Source organism: Cryptomeria japonica, chromosome 2 (assembly GCF_030272615.1).
Source record: "Cryptomeria japonica chromosome 2, Sugi_1.0, whole genome shotgun sequence".
NCBI classification, from domain to species: domain Eukaryota; kingdom Viridiplantae; phylum Streptophyta; class Pinopsida; order Cupressales; family Cupressaceae; genus Cryptomeria; species Cryptomeria japonica.
Window position 1 is genome coordinate 493,770,930 of NC_081406.1, and position 22,246 is coordinate 493,793,175.

General features: G+C 37.4%; 1 protein-coding gene across 1 annotated transcript; it reads left to right on the forward strand.

Moving 5' to 3' along the window:
- Window positions 1–7,210: 7,210 nt before the first annotated feature.
- LOC131873651 (flavonoid 3'-monooxygenase-like) lies at window positions 7,211–12,983 on the forward strand. The gene is made up of 3 exons (XM_059216688.1): window positions 7,211–8,157; window positions 8,240–8,651; window positions 11,847–12,983. The coding sequence occupies exons 1-3, from the start codon at window positions 7,835–7,837 to the stop codon at window positions 12,660–12,662; spliced, it is 1,551 nt and encodes a 516-aa protein (XP_059072671.1). The 5' UTR covers window positions 7,211–7,834; the 3' UTR covers window positions 12,663–12,983.
- Window positions 12,984–22,246: the final 9,263 nt, after the last annotated feature.

A 22,246-nucleotide genomic window follows, 5' to 3' on the forward strand; every position in this document is an offset into this window, starting at 1 on the left:
GGGAACACTCTGACCCTCTTGTGCATTCTCTACATGATCAATCTTTAGAGGTTGACATGATTGTGGATACTTATGTACAATAGTTGGAGGAGGTCTCTTTATTTTTTGAGGAGACATGTGAATCTTTGGGACATGTTCTACATCCATCTCCACTAGATCTTGGAGTGCCTTTTTCAGCAGTGTGGCACAGTTTACCACCTTTGGAGGGGGTATCTTTCAGCATCGACATGAGGACACTTGAGCAGTTTTCAGAGATTCCTTTCATCATGAGTTTTCTTCATACATCTTCCCTTCATGATTGGGGAGACTTCATGGATACACCTTTGGTTTTGTTTCTTCCTAAGGGGAGGAATGTTGTTCGACGTTCATGGAGCAGTTTCTTCAGACATCGAGCTTCTATCATTGGTGCAGATTCCACATTGAGGGGGGGCTTCCTAGCTTCTCTTCTTCTCTCATATGGGGGGACTTTTTCCTCACATGGGGTTTTGTCCTTCACATTCTTCTATGAGAGTTCTCTTGTATAGCTTTCATCTTTCTTTTAGGGGAGGGTTTTTTCCCATTGGGTTTTTCTCTCTTTCCCCGCTTTGTGAGAGGTTTTATTGCATTGGTTTTCATGCATTTGCATTTGCACATGGGTACCTAACATGGCCTAGTAGCCGGGACCCATCTTGCATTGCTTAGTTGCATTGTAGACTTTAGTGCATTCCCCTAAGTTGCACTTAAGGGGGGGTGTTGGTGTAAATAATTATTCATCATGGATATTATTACACTTTACTTAAGTTTACTTAGGAAATGAATTTCATAGTAGTTTGGGTATGAGAGACTTGGGTGTTTGTGCCACATTAGGATAGTGTGTGTAGGAGAAATTCCACATTTTATGATGTTGATCTTGTTGTTACACTCCACATTCAGTGGGTGATCCACCTCATGTGGAATATTATATTGTTTCTCCTACCTACCCACACCTATTTCCTACCTACCCTTATTTCTTATTGAGCCACATGTCATGTTTGTGTGCTCACATATCCATATAGCCTTGCCTATATAAGGAGGCTCATATTCATTGTATGTAACGATTGATGATCCAGTTGATCAGTATTTTCATCTTGATAGAATATAGTTTATTTCTATCATCTATTTTGTTCTCTCTTATTTGTGCTTTCCATTGCCTCTTGATCTTGGCAAAATCTCACAAATACCAATTTTGAAGGCAATAGCTCCAAACTGTAATATAGATAATAAAGATTCTTTAGGACAATTGGACACATTATGTAAATATATTTCTGAAAACATTGAGAAAATAAAGGAAGAATCAATAAAGGACAAGGTAAGAAAAGAGAAACAGAAATTCTTTGATGAGGAAATAAAGAAGTGTAACAGAAATTTTGACACACTTCTACCGGAACTATGTAGTTTGTTGAAAGAATACAAAAATCTGTATAAAGATACATGTAAAACAAACTTTTTGACTGTAGATATTGACAAAAAAATAAGCAAGACACAGGATGAGATAAATAAGCTTGCAAACAATTTTGTCAACTCACCGAATTCATTATCAGTTTTTGAAGAGAAGATAGCAAATTTTGAGGAAGAATTGCTCAAACTGGAAAGAGAAAAAGAAAGAATAATAAACAAGGCAAAACATCTGAGGTCTAAACTAAGTCCAAGATTGGACTATTTAGCATCTTTGCGGAAGGAAATTCAGAGGCACTAATACAGGGAAGCAAAACACTGGCAGATCATTTGCAACATCTCACCGGTACAGTAAAGAGGACTGAAACAACAATAAAAGATAGTAAAAAGTTTATGGATAGTATAAACTTAATTTTGGGAGATCTTTTTCAGATAATAACTATCCAACTACAAGGTTGAGGATATGGATAGATGAACCTACAAACTCTTCTAACATCTTGACAACCTTTGTCATTGATGCCAAAGGGGGAGTAGTGGGATGAGAAAGTTCAAAATACAGGAATCATATGCTTCAGGGGAGCTCTCATATTTTTGGTAACATTTTTTTTGGACTACACATTTTGGATACTTTTTGAAATTTCTCATGAGTGTTGCCATCAATGCCAAAGGGGGAGATTGTTGGCATATGGACACTCCAATGAGACATTGTATGTGATTGAAGGTTTTGTCATTGATGGCAACCTTGCAATCCTATGGCACCGGCAAGACATCATACCGGCAAAGCATTACACAGGTAAGACAGTGCACCGGCATCAACAGATCACTCTACACCGACATCGGCACAGAAGAAAATATGTATACCGACACAGAGGCCGACAGGATTTTTGTTATGTAATATTTTGTTTATTATTGTAAGCCGACTTGGCAATTTGTAAAATGACTCTTGTATATAAAGGAGATCATTATAGACATTTAAAAAAGTGATGTAAGGGCATAAGGAAAATTATTAGGCAGACCTAATGTGCGAATTATAGGTCAAGGGTATATGTAAGAACAGAGCAAGAACCGGTACTGGATCTGGCATTGGAGATGCTATTGTAAAGCAGTACAAGTCATTGGATTAGTATAATCCTTATTGTAAGTCAATGTGACTTCCCATTGAGCAGTGAGCTCTAGGCAGTTGGCCTTCCTGCATGTGCAGGCCCCTATTGTAAGTAATATTCTCTTATTGGCCAGTGAGTGAATATTATGGGTCACAAATCCCACCGAGGTTTTTCCCACACCGGGTTTCCTTGTTAAACATCTTGTGTTATGGTGTACTTTTCATGTGGATGTTCTTGATTATGTTTATTACATTATTTCTTGCATACCAGTACACTGTTATATTATGTTCTACATGTTTTAACTTAAGAAATTATTATTACCGATTAGATACTGATTCACCCCCCCCCTCTCAGTATCTGTGGGACCCCTAACGAGATTCCAAACCCATGTGTTGTAATAGTGTCTCGGTAAAGTCTAATCAAGCTACTATGGCAACACATGATGTGAATTCAATGTAAGTTAAACTTCCAGCAAAGAAAACAATGCTCTGGCATTATAGACTTGGCCATATTGGCGAGAAAGGTTTAAAAACCTGGTTGAGGGGTTGATTGATTGTAATCTTGAATTCGATTTCTGCGAACATTGCATATATGGAAAGCAAAGTCGTGTTCGGTTTCATTCTAGTTCTCAAAAGTCTTATGGTTTACTAGACTATGTTCACTCTGATGTATTTGGTCCTATGGATGTTCCTTCTTTGTCTAAATCAAGATATTATGTGTCGTTTATAGATGATTATTCAAGAAGAGCATTTGTTTATTTTTTGAAGAGTAAATCAGAAGTGTTTACTCGGTTTAAAGAATTTAAGAGCCTTGTAGAAAATCAAACGGGGAGAAAGATTAAATATTTAAGAATGGATAACGGTGGTGAGTTTTGCAATGCAGATTTTGATAAATTTTGTGTAGATCATGGAATTAAGAGGCATAAGACTATGCCTTATACTTCGCAGTAGAATGGAGTAGCTAAAAGGTTGAATTGATCTTTGATAGAGAGAGCGAGAAGAATGTTGAGCAATGTTGGTTTGGAGCAAAAGTTTTGGGCTGAAGTAGTGGCTACATCGTGCTACTTGTTGAATCATTCTCCTACTGCAGCACTAGTCAACAAAATGCCTATGGAAGCATGGTCTGGTAAGAAGCCCTCGTTGAGATATTTGCGTGTCTTCGGATGTGAGGCATATGCTCATGTACCTGATGTGAGAAGGTCAAAATTGGATAACAAAGTAGTGAAATGCATCTTCATTGGCTATGACATTGGTGTGAAGGGATACAAATTGTGGAACCCTCTCACTGAAAAGGTGTTGTATAGCAAGAACATTATCTTTCATGAGATGAAACCTGTGTCTATAGATCCGCAACCAGGGAAAACAGAAAAAGGAAAAGAAGTAGTTGAAATCCCTTTTGCTTTTAAATGGGAGATATTAGAAACCCCAAATGTGTCTGAGACTGAGGACCCAAATATGCCTGAAGATGAGGAGAGCTCGAGTGGTTCTGCAAGTTCAGAAGAACATGATCATGAACCTCATGTCGAACCTCGTGAAGACTCGCCATAGGAAGTAAGGAGATCCACATGGGAGAGACGACAATCTGATAGGTATGGCTATTCACCAGAAAGGTTTAATTACTCAATGTTGAATGTTAATTGTTCCTATGCGTTGCTTACTGATGTTGATGAGCCTAGGACTGTGAACGAAGCAATTAATATACCAGATTCAGATTCTTGGTTGGAAGCCATAAAAGATGAAATGAAGTCATTGGAGAAAAATGGAACCTGGGATCTGGTACCCTTGCCTAAAGGTAGAAAGCCTGTGGGCTGTAAGTGAGTATTTAAGAAGAAGTATGGTCCAGATGGAAGCATTGACAAGTACAAGGAAAGACTGGTTGCAAAGGGGTATTCTCAAAAAGAAGGGATTGATTATGGATAAATCTTTTCTCCTGTAGCTAAGCTAACATCCATTAGGTTTTTGTTGTTACTTGCAGCAGTACATGATTTTGAAATTGAGCAGATGGATGTGAAGACAACGTTTCTACATGGTGATCTTGAAGAGGAAATATATATGTCCCAACCAAAGTATTTTGTGGAGGAAGGTAAAGAACACTTGGTTTGTAAGCTTAAGAAGTCTCTTTATGGTTTGAAACAATCACCCAAAATGTGGTATCAAAAGTACGATTCATATGTTTTATCTTTGGCTTTTATGAGGTCAAAATCAGATCATTGTGTGTACTATAAAATTGAAGATGATCAGATACTTATTATTGCGCTATATGTAGATGATATGTTGTTTATAGTCAATAATATGGGAACGGTCTCAAATTTAAAATCTTAGTTGTCCTTGAAATTTGAGATGAAAGATTTGGGGACAACTAAATTTATTCTAGGGATGAAAATCAGGAGAGATAAGGCTAGTAGGAAACTTTGGCTCAGCCAGAGCAAATATATTACCAATATTCTTGAGCGGCTCAATATGATCGATTGCAAGAAGCAAGTAGTTCCAGTTTTCCAGGGAACAAAGTTGTTAGTTAATGATAGTCCAAAGTCTCTAGATGAGGTTGAAGACATGAAGCGGGTACCTCATGCAAGTGTTGTTGGCAGCCTCATGTATGCAATGGTCAGTACAAGACCAGACATTGCCCAAGCAGTGGGAGTATTGAGTCGGTTTATGGCAAATCTGGGCAAGCTGCATTGGGATGCCGTGAAAAGAGTGCTTAAATATTTGAAGGGTACGACAGAGTACGCTTTGTGCTATCAAGGTAACTCAACTAGATCAAGTAGATCAGTTAGCATTCAAGGTTATGTGGATGCTGATTGGGTAGGGGACATTGATAGAAGAAGATCTACCAGTGGAAATGTGTTCACGGTGAATGGTGGTGCCATCAGTTGGATGAGAAAACGACAGAACGTAACTGTGTTATCTACAACTGAGGCAGAGTACATGGCATCTACTCGTGTGTGTCAAGAAGTTTAAGCGCTTGTGTTCTGATGTTGGTTTTGATGCAGGGCAAATCACTATCTTATGTGACAGCCATAGTGCAATTTGTTTGGCGAAATCCTACTTACCATGCCAAAACAAAACACATTGATGTGCAATATCACTTTGTACGTGACATGGTTGAAGATAGGAAGGTGAAGCTAGAAAAGGTTGGCACTGAGGAGAATAATGCAGATGCATTGACAAAGTCGGCGAGCACAGTTAAATTTAAATGGTGTGCAAGCTCCATGGGGCTTAAAGCCCCTGACTCTTATTAGTCTTGTTGAGTAGCTCCACGGATATCAGTATGTACCTCGGCAAGTGGGAGATTGTTGAAGTACGTACGAACCGTACGGTTGTTGCCTCATGTGTATTGTACGATTGTTGCCTTGTAAGTATTGAGTTAACCCGTACGGTAGTTGCCAATGCTGACCCATACGGTGGTTACGGTAGTTGCCAATGCTGACCTGTACAGTGGTTCCGGTAGTTGCCAATGCTGACCCGTATGGTGGTTCTGGTGGTTGCCCAATGGTGACCCGTACGATGGTTCCAATGGCGTACAATGTGAATGGCATACAATGACCGCGGTGTAGCATCCATCGTATGGTGGTGTCTGTACATAGTTTGATGACAACCAGATGGATGGATGAGTGCCAAGGTTGAGTTAGTTGACCGTTTGTGAAGTGACAGTTGCAATATCAAATTTCATAACGAATTGTAGTGTGTATAAACTGCTACAAGTTTCATTGGGAATGTAGTGTGATAAAAATTTGGGTTGATTGTAGCACAATCTGAGCCTGTGCAAAAAGTCTGTTGTCAATTGTATGTAATTTTGTTTATTGTAATACAAAGGAGACACTTGGCTTTTTGGTGTGTGGATTTTTTCCCAAAAGGGTTTCCCACGGTAAAAATCTTTGTGTATATGTGCATGGTCTTTATATGTGCTCTATTTTTCTGCTTAAGTCATCTTAATATTCTGCAATTTAGGAAGTAGAAAGATATTGTTGCTTACATCCTTTGCGAATTGGCATTAGGAGAGTGTTTCCACACCGTAGCTTTCCTCACAGATTTCACAAGTGTGAATTTGAACGCTATTTCTTAAATCTTCAATCTAGAACCATAGATTTAATTTGTGCAAACTTTCAAAATGTTACTTTCGTCTTGTCTTTATTTCTTCAAATTGCTTTCCCATAAAACTTTTTTTCTAATATTTATTTATATCTTTATCAAAAACTATATAAAGTATCAATTTAATGACTATATATAACATGAAGAACTCTTGAACATACAAAATACCCTTATGATAATTAACTCTAAAAATGCAAAAAAGTCCAAAAGCAATGTGAAGCCCGAAGCTATTCTGGCTCCTTTGTAGTGTTAGTCAATCACAGCCGTTTATTGCAAAATCGACTGTGTAAAATGCTCGAGTCAATCCATACTGCCGTTTTGAAGCCAGAATAGACGCGTCCCAATGTGAACGAGAGAGTATTCCATGCATTAAATTCTTTCAAAAAATCAATTTAATATTTTGGGCATCCATTAATTAATGTCCCATGCCTTGAAAATTGAAAATCAGACAACAAAGATGATCTCATATGATAATGGTGTTTATTGTCCTCGTTGACATCTGGGTAAGCTTGTTTCAATGCCCGTGAATCAGTGGGAGGATCCACAAAAGAAAAATAAAATATCTTCTTCAACATTACAGGGTAGATTCTGTGAACCTAATTGTAATTAAATTATAGATTCTTTTTAATGGAATGGAATTTTTTTTATAGTCTATGAATGTCAGGTTACCTGTTTTAGAATTTCTGGATGATTTGTATCATCTGAGACTATTTGGCACTCTCAGTATACAGAAGCATCTTATCTGTTTTAGGATTTTGCATCTTATCTGTTTTAGGATTTCTGGATGACTTATATCATATGAGACTATTTAGTACTCAGTATATAGAAGCATCTAATTAGATTTCTAATACAAGATGTGCATACCTTACCCTTCAAGATTTGAACTGTGCTTTTTCCAATATATTAGATATATATAGCTGTTTGATAAAAGTGTGGTTCGAGCAGTATATTTGAATTATATTGAGATCATAAGGCGCCTACAGATTGTTGCAGTAAATTAAACTGTATTTAGATTACGAGATATCTATATCTTAAACAGAAGGTTTAGGTTGCCAAACTTAAATTCAATAATACTCGGTAGCACTTATGCATACGAAATATGATTATCCAATTCAATCATTTCTGTAAATGATTAGTCCAGGGGCATGATTATGCTTTAGATTACAGTGATCATTCACTCTTTTCTGTTAGAATTTTTAGCTCTTCTATTGACATAATCTGCTACCCATGAGATCTTCCCCACTGGGGATTGTGATGGAATTAGAGGACATAAGGTTTGTATGGTCCCTAGTGTTTGCTGTACTGGTATGGGCACTTCTTAGAAGGATAAGAAGCAAGCATAGTCTGCCACCTGGACCAATTCAATGGCCTGTAGTGGGGTCCTTGTTCTCAGTGGGATTCCGGTACAGGCATAAAACCTTTGCTGAACTGGCCAACAAATATGGGCCCTTGATGCATCTCCGCCTAGGAGCCTCCAACATTCTTGTTGTCTCCAGTCCCCAACTGGCCATGGAAGTGCTCAAACACAGAGACTTGGAATGGTCCTCCAGGTGAGTAAGTTTTTGAAAATCTATTTGCAGTTTTACTTATTTAAGATCCATAAAGCTGTTGGATTTGCCAATTGTCTTCCAGGCCTCCATCATCCGCTGGAAAATACATCGGATTTGACTTCCATTCCCTGGATTTTGCGCCCAACGGCCCTCACTGGCGACATCTCAGAAAAATCTGTGTGACCCACTTGTTTAGTCCGGCTAGAATAAAGATGCAAGCAGATATCCGGAGAGAAGAAATTTTGAAAATGGTAGATAAAATTGCTACTGATGGGTGTTCTGAGGGTTCTGTTGTTGATATGAGAAAGATGTGTGATTCTCTGGTGTTGGGTATGGTGAAAAGAATGTTGTTTGGTAACAAGTATTCTAATCCAGAGCATCCCATGGCCAAGGAGATGGAGTTTTTTATGGAGGATGTGAAGGAAGCCATGGTTCTCATTGGTGCACTCATTGTCAGCGACCTTGTTCCTGGCTTAGATTGGCTTGATTTGCAGGCAAGGATAACTCATCTACTTTATTATCATTCTATATTGTAGAAGAAGTGATTGTGCTTCCTGGTGGTATTTTAGTATTTTGAAAGCATATTTGTGGTTGATGTTTGTGTCGTACTAAGAAATGTGTTGGACTCCAAATGTAGAGCCCAGAACTTCTATCATCAAGCTTAGGCTTTCTTGTTATTGATAGTTGTGATGATTTTAAAAATAGGAAATACATGCTAAATATTTGATAATATTTAAGAATAATAAGTTATTCTTAGAGGTAAATTTTTAAAAGTTTTAAGAAGAATATTATATAACATATTTATGTCTTGGTTGTCATTTTACCAAATTTAACTAAATATAAGACTACTTCAATGATCATATAATTTAATTAAGAATTGAATAGTCCTACCCATAATTCTATATATATTTTGAGTATATAGATCAATAATGGATGTAGAATACTGAGAATCTTCATTGTCTCCCCTTTATGGATGTAGAATACTGAAAATCTTCAGTCTCCCCTTTATATTGTTGACATACTGAAAATCTTCATTGTCTCCACTTTATATTGTTGACATACTAAGAATCTTCAGTCTCCCCTTTATTTTGTTGACATGCTATGCATTCTACTACAAATTTAAGACCCCCAAAAGAAATCTTTCTTTATTCTATGATAATTCTTCAAGAATCATAGGTGCTCACCTACTAGAGAAGCATGTAGTTTTAACAATGCTTTTAAAGGTTGAGTTCTTACATAGATACAACCTATCTTTGAATCATAAAACAATTTTTTCTATACAAATTTGTCTAACACACATAAATCTTGTTAGAGTTTTTCAACAAGAGTTTGAGTATCAATGCCTTTTTTTCTATCTTCTCATGCCTCATTTACCCAATCTGCCTACAATATGGAAATGACATTCAATAATGACTCTTCAGATTCATCTCTCTAAAATAGAGTATCAATCACAACATCCTCCTAGCCCTTGTTATATTTAATCTCAAAGTCACATAACATCTTTGTGACCTATTTTTTTTCTTCATATGACAATCTTTATTCTAAGAAGTATCTAAGACTATCATGATCTATTTTTATTGTGAAATCTCTTCACATTGTTCACATTAGATAAGATCTCCATTATTGAATTGCATGTAGAATAGCCAACATTTCCTTCTCGTAAACTGACTTCAACATACAAATTGTTGTTCCATACCAAAGTCAGTTGTCAAATTCTAGTTCACTATAAGTTTAGTCACGAGGACAAAACATCGAGTTTTTGAACGATATGTATATCCCTCTATCTCGACAGAGAATGATCAAGTACCAGGTTACCAATCCTATCATGCCAGCTTCCCCAAGTTCCATAGTCATCATCTAAATGTTTTCTAAGTCCACTTAACTACTGAATTCTGTATAATGGCAAAGAAAAAAATGAATAATATTGTAATTTCAAAGAGCAAGCGGATTACTCTAAACACTTAGGTTATGCAAAACTATCTCTGCTATGTTTCCTCCTGTTACTACAGGAAACAATTTAACCCTACTATCTAACTTATTACTATGTTCGAAATCATCTTCAATATCGCTAATTGTACCTCTCAACTAAAAGTTTACAAGCATGCATTTCATCATCAATCAGCATAAAAGTCAGGTAAACTCTACATATTCTTCCAGCTAAGGGCACTAAGTTCTTTGAACAATTCTGAATATTTTTGCTCACATATTCCAATATAACACTGATTTGTGGATGCTTGCTGCTAAGCTCCCTTGGCATGTTGGAAAGATGCTAGCAAAGGTTGAAGAACCTGGATTTTCACCTGCCAATTTCATTTGCTTAAAAGAATTGGTTAAAAATCTCCAATATATTCTTAGCAACCCATTTGTGCATATTTAGTATGTTTGCCTATTGCCCCATTTTGTGCATAGTTATTATGTGTCTTCTCGCTTAGGAAGATGACTTTCCTAGAGGATGATAATTTTCGCTTTTGGTTGGAATGCTGAAATTATACTATTTAGACTTTATACTACTCTGCTGCTTATGATGACACTTTTTTTTTAAGGGTAACTGAGAACTTTACAGGGTCCAGATAGGCTCTGGAGATGAACCGGGCCTATTCTTGGATACATGTGCATGTCAGCTAAATTGTGGATTGCCTTATTAAAATGTTAAGATTTGAACGCGAGTCTCTCTCTTTATTAATGCACCACTTTATCATAACACCACAATCCTTTGGACATGCTTGTAATAAATTAGTTCAGATTCATAATGGCAGGGGTTCTGAAATAGTAACTATATATCTGAATATATTTCTACAGCTTATAATATTGAATTTTTGAAAGTTTTTAAATTTGATTGTGTAGATATTTTTCATCAGCATTTCAGATCATATTCTATGATCCATCGTCAAGATGTAGGAAACCAGAGAAGAAGAAAAAATGTGAAATAGCAATGAGTGATTCTTTCAGATCATTTCCATGATCCATCAAGAAAAGAATGACTGGTTCTTTCAGATCATACTCCATCAAGAGAAGAGAAATAAAATGACTTACTCATTGCTATTTACCATTTTATTTCTCTACTCTGACTCCCTACATCTTAATTGTAGATCATAAAATATGATCCAAAATATTGATGAAAAAAAGTACCCACATTACACAATCAAATCTAACAACTTCCAAAAAAATTTCAACTATTTACCTGCCAACATAATTTTGGCCATGTTGATTACACTGATTTTTTTGAAAAAGCAGCAGGCTGCTATGCTATGTAATTTGGTTTAGTTAATAGTATTTTAAACTTTTTTTCCTCTTATAAAAAGAGGTTGCAGTTCATAAGACAGCTTTGTCAAACAATTCCTGTGCTTTATTTCTTAATTACCACGCTCATATTTAGTCACAAACTTGGAAGATGTTTGTAAAGGTTGCTGATTCAGCATTCAGAAACCCTTTTTTTCTTATCCGCTCAGTTGCGCGATGTCTTCCCGACGCTGTATCATGTCATATAAACCTCCTTTTCCTTGCAATCATAAGCTACATACATAAGGAGCTCTCACATGGAATTCCTATAAATTATCATGGTCTCTGACATGGAATTCCTATAAATTATCATGGTAATGGACCAGAAGATTCTCTGCATTCTGAAGCTTATTCTTATTAATATTTTAATTTGCGATTAATTCACATGCCTAATACTCTTTTCCTCGCAGGGCTACGAGCGCAGAATCAGAAGGGTAAGCCAAAGACTAGAGAGGGTTTACAGGCTCATCCTAGACGACCATAGGAAAGATCTGGAGAAGGAACATGCCGAGGAAGCCAAGGATTTTGTACACATTTTACTATCACTCGAAGGCGAAGAAAAGCTAACGGAAAAATCTCTGATGGGCTTAATGACAGATGTTTTCCTGTTCGGCATAGACATCACAGCGACCGGTATCGAATGGGCTATGGCCGAGCTGATCCAAAACCAGAGGGTTTTGAAAAAGCTCCAACTGGCAATTGATGGTGTCGTTGACGGCCGTTTAGTGGACGAATCTGACGCCTGCCGAATTTCTTATTTAGATTGCATTGTTAAGGAAGCTCTCCGTCTTCATCCACCGGTGCCGTTAACAGACCCACATTATAATGAAGAAACAGTACATTTAGGGGGCTACGACATCCCAGAGAAGTTTGTTATGTTTGTGAACATTTGGGGGCTTGCACATGACCCTAAATTGTGGGATGAGCCTTTTGAGTTTAGGCCTGAACGATTTGAGGAATGCCCAGACTCAAATGTGTCTGGTAATGACTTCAGATTTATACCATTTTCTAGCGGGAGGAGAAAGTGCCCTGCATCTAATCTGGCATATTTGAAGATTCAACATGTTATTGCTGTTCTGGTACAGGCATTTGAATGGTCTCTTCCGCAGGGGCAGCAACACATAAATATGGAGGAAGGATTTGGAGTTATTTGTCCCATGAAGGTCCCTCTGCTTGCAATTGCTAAACCCCGCTTGGATTTTCTATGTGCTACTCCTAAGCCGTGAACTGGTCCATTTCTTTCTCTTCAAAGTTTCACTAAAGCAAGTGAAGCACATAGAATTTAAGCTTCATGTGTACATAAATCATGTAATTCTACTAGGCATCCATCGATTTTTGCGAGTGTTCTGTTGTTCAGCCTGCATCTCTCTTCACATAATGTCTTATGTTGTACAAGAATTTTGGTCTACATTAATCTTTGGTACACAGTTAATGTAGATTGCAAATCTGAAGTTTGTAAAAAACACCATAAATTTGGTGGGACGTTGTTATTATGTGTAATGTGAACAAGGAGTGAAGGAGCATTCCACCATTTAGTTTCCTCTTCAGCTCAAGATCTTGGAACTAACTCTTGCATGAGGCTTCTTTGTGTCAATGTTTCTTTCTATGGAAAATCCTTTGGGAGGGTATTCAAATCATTGCTACTATTTTCCAAAGAAAACTGCAGCATGCCTCAAACATCATCTTCCATATAACTTTTAACTGTACCGCCCCCCCAAAAAAGGCAGGAGTAGTGCCTTTCATAGAGTCCAACCTTTCATTTTTTCCAGCAATGCCAATATGTAACAGAATTCAGTTGAAGATTATAGTTATGTTTACATACATCTATAATGGTGGAATCTTCATATCTACGCTGTTTCTGATTTAGTTTAGGGTATAATTGTATATAACACGTGGTACACTCTTGTTTAACTGATTTTTTTTTTTTTTTAAATTTCACTCATGTCTTGATATCTTTCTTTATTCAGTTCATATTTATTCGCACCTATCTCAATACATTCAACGTTATTTCATCTCCATTTTGTGCAAAACTTAATACATTCAACATTTTATCCATCCATATTAGCCCTCAGATTTATTTCCGCGTTACTCAAGATCAATCTAATTCAATCCCAAGGCATATGGAATTGAACCTAAAACTTTAAATTCATAAGTGAATACACAAGATCATATAAAAAAACATTCAATGTACTATTGATTCAATAGTAAATACACACAAGACCAAAAATATATCACTAGAATACACTTTGTTTACTAAGAATGATAACCTACATATGTATGACCCAAAATTGACTCAAACAAGATTGACAACTTACTTTGGATATCACATTTCTTTTTTCTTTTGGACCACTGTCAAAAATAAATAAAAAATAAGAATTTATAAACCACCACTTGAAACTAATCCAAGTTGTTGCCTCTAGCTCAACTTGGCTAATTATTACATTCTACATAACTTTGTTTATACCTTTCTAGGGTTACTAGGCACTCAAAAAGACTACCAACTACATCCAAAGTTGTGTACAAGTACTTCCGGTTCGTAAACAAGATGCAATTTTTATGTTTGAAAAATTCCAGATGAATGGGCTCAGATTGGGAGAATGCTGGTGAAGGTCATGGCATTTAACACTTTACCTCTCACATCTTGCATTTTCTTTGTTTCTTGAGAGTTTTTGGATGTTTTGTGTAATTTTGGGAGAATGCTGGTGAAGGTCATGGCATTTAACACTTTACCTCTCACATCTTGCATTTTCTTTGTTTCTTGAGAGTTTTTGGATGTTTTGTGTAATTTGAGGTTTGAGTTCAAGATGTTATATTGGAATAAGTGAGATTTGATTAGTTATTAATAAATTATTTGATAGTAAAATTAATTTTCGTCAATGTGATTGGTTGAAAAAAATAAAATGTTAAAGAATATATTTTTGAAAACATAAATTCATAAAAAATTATGAATAATTTTAATATTATTTTTTAAATATTTTTTATCACATAATTTAATATCGTTATTGAATTAAGATTCAAATTTGAACACATCAATATCCACCAAATTCTATATAACTTCAATTAATTTTCTAAGAAACTCAATGCGGTGATTATACTTCTCCAATTTAGAAAGTATTTGTATCAACCACCAATCCTTCTCGAATCCAGCACATTGCAGCAATTGGAGTATTAGAGTTTCTGAGAAAGCAACAAGCCAAAGGAAGCATAATTGTAGGAAATGCCATAGCTGGTCATAGTCTATCATTTTCAAATAATGCACAATTCATATTATTCAATATAATAAATGATTTTTTTGTCTGGAATGTACCATTATTTTGAATAATATAACTCGAAACAAATAAAAATTAAATTAATTAATATCATTAAAAAACTGAAACATCTCATTACACCAAAATTTACCATCATGAAATTTTTCCTCTTTGAAAAAAAAATCATTGAAACGTTCTTCCAATGTTGCATCTTTCTCTTTGTTCCTCGTCTGCCGTGACAAATTGAACTTTTTAATAACCATACACTTCTATCTTCTCTACACTTATTCCATTAACACTGTGATAACCTCTGCAATGTATCAACCATACACTTTTATCTTCTCTACACTAATTCCATTAACACTGTGATAACCTCTGCAATGCCTCACACTTCATTATTGTCAATGTTTTAAGTGAAGGCAGCGCTCCTTCTTTCACTATTGGCAGTTGCTCTATCTTCTCAAACTGTACCACTGAAAATACCTCAAGCTTAGAAAATCCTCCCCCTTGCCAAATTCCTCTGGGAACTTCTCTATGTTGGGGCAGTACATGATCAGAGGTGCTTCAGACTTGGAAGTTTGTGCAAGGCTGGTAGTAGTTGATTCAGCGTAAGGCAATTAAACAAACTAATGCAACTCAGATGTTGAAATTCACAAAATGAATTTTCTATTTCAAGTATTTGAGGACCTACTAGGAGGAGTTTCCTCAATTTTGACATGGCAATCATATCACAGGGTAGCCTTTCCATATCTTTCAGGTTCAAATATAAATACTCCATCTGCTTCATGCTTCCCAGTATTCCTTCTATTTTGAAGCCCCTGACTTTTGAGTTGAATTAGGGTGTCGAATAGTGTAAATGAAAGCCAGATTTTTTCCACACTTCTTCCACCCTATATTTGAAGAACCAGTTGCATCCAGCTACTCCAGAGACATAAGGTGTGAAATCCCATAAGGCATGCACTGCAGATATTTGCAGTAACAAACATCCAAAAGTTTTAGGGAAGTCAACTTAGAAATGCCGGAGGGGAGTTGTGTAATATCAGATCCTTCAAGATCTAATATTTGAAGGTTTTTGAGAGCAGCGACAGAGTTGGGCAGTTTCTTGATTGGCACATAGCGTTACCGGAGGCAAACTAAATGCAATGACTGGATGGTAGTTCATGACAAATCGAGGATCCTGAGAGCGGTCATACTTGCAATCACCTCTTTTGGAATATCTGTCAAAGAACGATTCTCAATATGCAACAAGGATCGGATATAAGGAGCAATGAAATTCTGACGTGTCCTGAACAGTGATCCGCTGGAAACTCAGAAAAAACTCTGCCTGACTTAAAGAAGCATTTTTCTTCCTTCTCAGCAATTTGATGTGCTAAATCATGCAAAACATCATGGACCCTGAAATAGATCACCTTTCCCTTGTAATCCTTGTGGCCTGGTTCAATAAGGCATCGATCCGCTAACAAATTGAGGTACATATCTCCAATTTGGAAAGCATTCACCCCGGCCACCAAACCTTCTCCAATCCAGTGCGTTGTAGCAACTGTACTACCGATGACATGGTCTTCTGAGAAAGAAGCAAGGCAAAGAGAGCACAATTGCAAGGAAATGCCATAGCCGGGCACGTCGGCCAAAGTATCGTAGCTTAATCTCAACCTGCTTGAAAGCGTGCCTGAAACATCGTTCTGCAACCTCATCTGACTGAGCAATACTTGCCATTGCATGCCCAATTACTTTGAGGGTTAATGGAAGTCCCCCGCATTCCTTGCAGACGCGCCTGGCTATTTCTTGGTCAATGCTTATGAGCAACATTCCATCGGTCTGTGGAAAAGCATGGAAAGAAAACAAACTCCAATTGTCATCCTCATTCAAATCTTTCATTTGGATGAGTGATGAAGGCGGAATACCCAACTTTGAGAGCACACTAGTACTTCTTGAAGTGGCAATAATGATGTTGGAATTGTGGTGTGGAAAGAGAGGCACACACAGCTCCTCTAACAAGGAGCTTGCACTTGCACTTGTTTCCCAAACATCATCTAAAAACAGGGCAAACTTGTGTTTTGCCATGCTTTGATTCAACCAAGTTTTCACATGGTCTTCCAAACTACTCTCCAATCTTTCATCTACTTTAAGAGCTATTTGTTTCACAAGATCGCTTCTGAGAGCATTGAAAGATGGATTTTGTGAAACAGTAAGCCAAAGCATCAAACCATTGCAAAAGAGACTCTGTACCTGGTTACTGTTGAAGATTCGTTTGAGTAACAGAGTCTTACCGGTTCCGCCCTTCCCAACTAGCCCAAAACGAGACAATTTCTTGTGCTGCTGTGAATGAATGAGCTCCTTAAGACTGTTTGATGCAGAATCTTGTCCAACAATGAGTGCCTCCCCAATATAGTTGTTGTTGCAAGCGGCTGGAAAAGGGGATGGAAAGAGATTTCCAGATGTGCCACTGCTGGGAAGGGCTGGAGTAGGCAGATCAAGAGAATTCACCCTTTCTTTGATATGCTCAAGCACTTGCCGATTGGCCAGTTGTAGCAAAGCAACAAAAAGCGCAGAGGCTAAATGCTTGCCCACATTTGCAGTGAGTTTCTTGATCTTTCTACCCATTCTGTAACGAGAAAAGAGATGAGAGTATGAGGGTACAGTGCAGTGCTGGGCAAGATCAGATGCTTCCTCCAGAAGAGCACTCAGCTCTTTCAGCCAGCTGTTGACCGCGGGGGGCAAAGGATGGCGAGGCGATGTACTCGAAGCCTTTCCATACTCCTGCAATTCCACATTCATTGTTTTAATTTTGAGAATGAAACCCTTGAGAACGTCCAGCTCTTTATGGGATCGAATGGCAATATAGATACGACGAAGAATCTGATTTCCAAAAGATTTTGATGGCGTAACCAAACACTGCAGAGCTCACAAGATCACCCATTTTCCCGGCACCTTGGAAAGAGTATTGAAATTCTAATGATTTTTTCTCACAGAAAAAAGGGGAAGATATACAAGTATATCTATAGCAGCTAAAGCTGTGGTCAGAGAAGCAGGCTTGTCTGAAAAGCACATGCTACATCTTAGCCTTTAATACATGTGAAATGCTATGCATTTATTTTTCCAACAAATAGCAAGTAGTATTTCGCAGAAGATGAATTTGGCGTGTTTCAGGGGCAGATTCCTCACGGCAAAAAAGTTTTTGTCGACAGCTGACAATTTGCCATCAACTTTAATAATGAGAATGACGTGCTACAGGGGCATATTCCTAACAAGTTTTTGTCCATATTCTCAAACGATAAAAAGAAGGCGGACATATTCTAAAAAGCAAACACGATGACCAGGAGTATATTAATCCATCTCTTAGCATTTTCCAATTTTCTAAGATTACTTGGGGAATACGTGAAAATCATGCTCTGTAATGAGAGTTGGAATATTTTGTGATCTTTTAACTTCTATTTTCTATTAAATGGATTTGACTTAAGATAAGGATGAATTTGTGTTATAATTTTTTCATTCCTATTCTAATTTTATTTTAAATAAGGAAAATATTGTTTTGTCGAATGGAACATAAGTTATTGTGATTCATGGTCATTTCAAGATTGCAAACATTAGGGCGTGTAATATACCTAGATTTACATTATGGCGAAAATGCATGGACAGATTGGGGTCCCCTGCAAGACCAGAAGTCCAGTAAGGTTATGTCCACTATGCTAGACAAAGAAAGCCCAGTCATATTACTGATATTATGTTGGTTTGAATAGAGATCGCTCCATAGAACAAGGGCTGCTAATCTCTGCACTTTATGAATCGATCTTCTTCCATTTGTTTGTATATTAAACAAGAATAGACTTGCAAACAAATCGCATCATTTTTTGGAGAAGACTACGCTTTGTGCGAATCACCTCTTGTTCGTAGATTTGAAAATGAGGGAGCCCTAAATTTCAATAGACTCGTATAAGGTTGTTGGCACTTGCATGTCCTTGGCTTGAGCTTCAGGTTTCCACGACATTTTTCATCCCCACATCGTGCCATATTTCTTTCATAGCTTTCCTCTGGCACAACGGTTTGACATTCTCTAGAGCTTGAAAGACTAGTTCTAGGGTTACAAGCTAGGTTTCCTGCAATCTTGAAGAGGTTCACACCCTTTAGCAGCTAGCAACTCAGAGGAATATGCAACGAACCTTGATTGTGTTGTAGGAAAGATTCATCAGCAATACAGATTCCAGCACACCCTTCAATAACATATATAGCAGATTATCTATAATAATGGTAGCAGGATAAACAACTCCACGCCCAGGCAAGAATATAATTGCTGTTGTTTGCAAACCACCAACCAAAACAGAGATAAGACTATAATTTCTTGCTCGGTATGGGCGAAACTAGGGTTATTGGCGAGTGGGTTGATGTGGGTGGGGATGATCCGTCACATGTCCCACAGCTGGTCTTCACGAAGGGCAAATGGGTAGATATGACGGCGTAGAATTGGTTGAGGGCAGACTTAAGAAATTTCAGACCGGTCTCCAAGTATTTTCGGGGTTTTTTCAGAGGTCCAAGTAGTGGAAATTGGCAGAGTATGGACAGATCTGGTGAAGGGCATCAATGATTTTTGGATCGTAGGCATTTTGGTCAGGGCCCGCGGTAAAAGTTTATCCCAAATCATTTAAAGGGGCTTCCAAGTAAACGATCTACAGAGTTGGGAGGAAAACCATCCTATGCGAAAGTTGTGAAGTTTTCATCTGTAAATGAGGCAGCTAAGGTTTCTCGGTTGAACACTGGTGAAAAGATGATGGACAAACAGTCTAACAGTAACCCACTTGAGTTATCTTCATCACATCAAAGCGGGGATAAGGTAAGGGAATCTTCGACATTAGGAAAAGACGATAAGGTAAGTGAAAATCAAATCGGCTCTGATTTAGGAGGTGGGTCTTCATAGGTATGGGCTCCTGTTCCATGCATTGATTTACTTGATTTTGTTATGGATTTGAAAGCTCGTTGTTTGCATACACATGCTATTTTTGGGGAAATATGGGGGGATGCAACTAGTTTATCTAAATTTCATAAAAAATTACAGAAAAAGTGGTCTGATATGCGTTATTTTCAATTACTCTCTGCAAATGCATTTATTATTGTTTTCAACTCTTCTTCTGTTAGGGATGAAGTTTTAAAATCTTCACACTACTGGTTTGGTAAAAATTTAGTGTTTGTTTCAGCTTGGAAACCATTTTATGTCCTTGCTTGGTCAAGCTTTAAATTAGTTCCTTTCTGGTTTGGCTTGCCCAAATTACCGTTTGAATTTATGGACCCAGAGGTTTTGGAACAAATTGGTAATACTTGTGGTTCTTTCTTATCATCAAGATTTGATTTTGTGGAGGGGGAGGTTTTGGTAAAAATCTGTGTCCTGACTAACCCTAATAATGTTTGCTCTCGGACCTATATCATTAAATCTCATGAGGGTATCTGGAAACAACCAATTAATAAGTTGGAGAAAGACTTTGGTAAAACTTCCTTGCAATTGGATGCTCCTTTTCTTATGAATTTTTTGAAATCCTTTGTTCTGGATAAACTATTAGTTAATGGTTCCACTAGGAAACATCTCGCTACTTTTGAGGTTAACCAGGCTATGAGGGATGTTGGGAAGCGAGAGGTTTATGTTGTGTCTCACGATCTAGAGTCTGTAGGGTTATTTACAAGTAAGGATAAGACAGGAGCTCACCAGAATATTGTGGTTTCCGGGGACAACAATGTGGATGATTTGCTTCCAAATCTCACTACCTCAAAATCCTTGGATAAGTCACTAAGTGATGGTGGTGGGAATCTTGTCTGTCCTGTGAAGTCAAAAGAATACTTAGAAAGTTGTCAGGGGATTGGTCAGATTTTTGCGAAGAATGATGGGGTTGTTTCAGAGTCTAATGTTGGGGTTTCTTCTCTAGGGTTTCCTAATGATGTTATCCTTGCTCAACAAGTCAAAGAATTGGTGTCTAATTCTTCGTAGCATGTTGATGTGGATGTGGATAACAACGTTGCCTTAGGAGATAATATTCAGCTGGGGGACATTCGTGTTATTGTGCCAGATGAAAATCTAGTTCACCAAGTAAATGATCTTTTTAAAGATCATGAGCATCAGATGGATGAGGACATTACGAATAGGGTTATCTGTTCCATTGAGAATGACTTGGGGGGAATTAAATCGACCCTTCCTATTTCTGCATCTGCTAACCCTTTTGAGGTTTTGGCCTCATCAGAAGTGGGCATCATAGATAATTTAGTCATGACTTCTCCTAAGTCAAGTAAGAGTTTACCAATTGTTCAAACTACTCTAATTAGGGCTTCATCTATGGTTTCTCCTAGTAGGGGTAGGCCTCCAAAGAATCGAAAGACTCAATTGGAAATTGATGCTGGGATTTAGCAGACTTTGTCTCTTTCTCCTAGTGTTGGGAAAGGGAAGCATTTGGTTTCTCTTAGTGATGCTATGAAAGGAAGTGGTACTCCTAAGGGTAAGAGGAGTAAGAGGTTTATTATCAGTCCTCCTGTGACTAGGTCGGGGGCTGTGAAGCGTAATCTTCAAAGTAGTTTTGGAGAAGGGAAGTCTTCTCCGTCTAAAGGAAAGAGGGGAACCTCGGTCTCCCCTCAAGAGAAATGAGAATTATATCTTGGAATGTTAGGGGCTTAAATGCCCCTAACAAGAGGCGCTTAATTAAGTCCTAGATGGACTTAGTTAAGTGTGATATTTTCATGTTGCAAGAGACAAAATTGTCAAAGGAGTCTACTGATTTGGTTTTTTCTTCTTGGAGAAAGTGGGAATTCCTCTCCTCTCCAGCTTGTGGTGCATCAGGGGGTTTGGCATTGCTTTGGAATAACTATAACATTGAGGTTGAGCTAGTTGCTTCTACTGTAAACTGGATGTTGGCCTTAGTTAAAAGCAAGCTTTCGAAGGTTAAGTTTTTGCTTTTTAATATTTATGCTCCTTATGGTATTCAAAGGAAATCTAAATTATGGGGAGATCTTAAGAGAATTTCCTCCCCTTTAAGGCATGGTCCCTTTATAATGTTTGGGGGGGATTTTAATGCTATCACTGACTTGGGAGAAAAGAAAGGAGGTATTCTTCCTAATAAAAAAATTATGGAAGACTTTGGGATGTTCATTAAGGACATGGGTCTTTTTGATTATCAGTTTCAGAATGGGATTTTCACATGGACAAATATGCGAAGAGATTTTTCTCAAATTGCGGAAAGGTTAGACCGGTTTTTGTTATCAGATGTTTGGATTGATTCAGAGTTTGAATTTTTTTCCTCTATTATTCCAGTTTCAGGGTCAGATCATTTTCCAATTTCCCTATCAATTCTGGAAGATAAAGCTCCTTTTAAGTCACCCTTTAAATTTGAACCTATGTAGTTTAGAGATTCTTCCTTTTTCCCTTTGCTCAAAAAATGGTGGAGTTTTGCTCCTTATTGCTCTGGATCCCAAATGTTTCAGATTGTTAAGAAGTTGAGATTTTTGAAATTTAATATTAGAGAATGGAATATCTTGCATTTTAAGAACATCTTTAAGGAAAAACAAAGGATTCAAGATATGATTGAATGTCT

Bases quoted from the DNA above. Each gene is read 5' to 3' on its own strand.
- LOC131873651 (XM_059216688.1), top strand. From the start codon at position 7,835: ATGAGATCTTCCCCACTGGGGATTGTGATGGAATTAGAGGACATAAGG. The intron at 8,158-8,239 runs GTGAGTAAGTTT...ATTGTCTTCCAG, and splicing joins GACTTGGAATGGTCCTCCAG to GCCTCCATCATCCGCTGGAA. The intron at 8,652-11,846 runs GCAAGGATAACT...TTTTCCTCGCAG, and splicing joins TAGATTGGCTTGATTTGCAG to GGCTACGAGCGCAGAATCAG.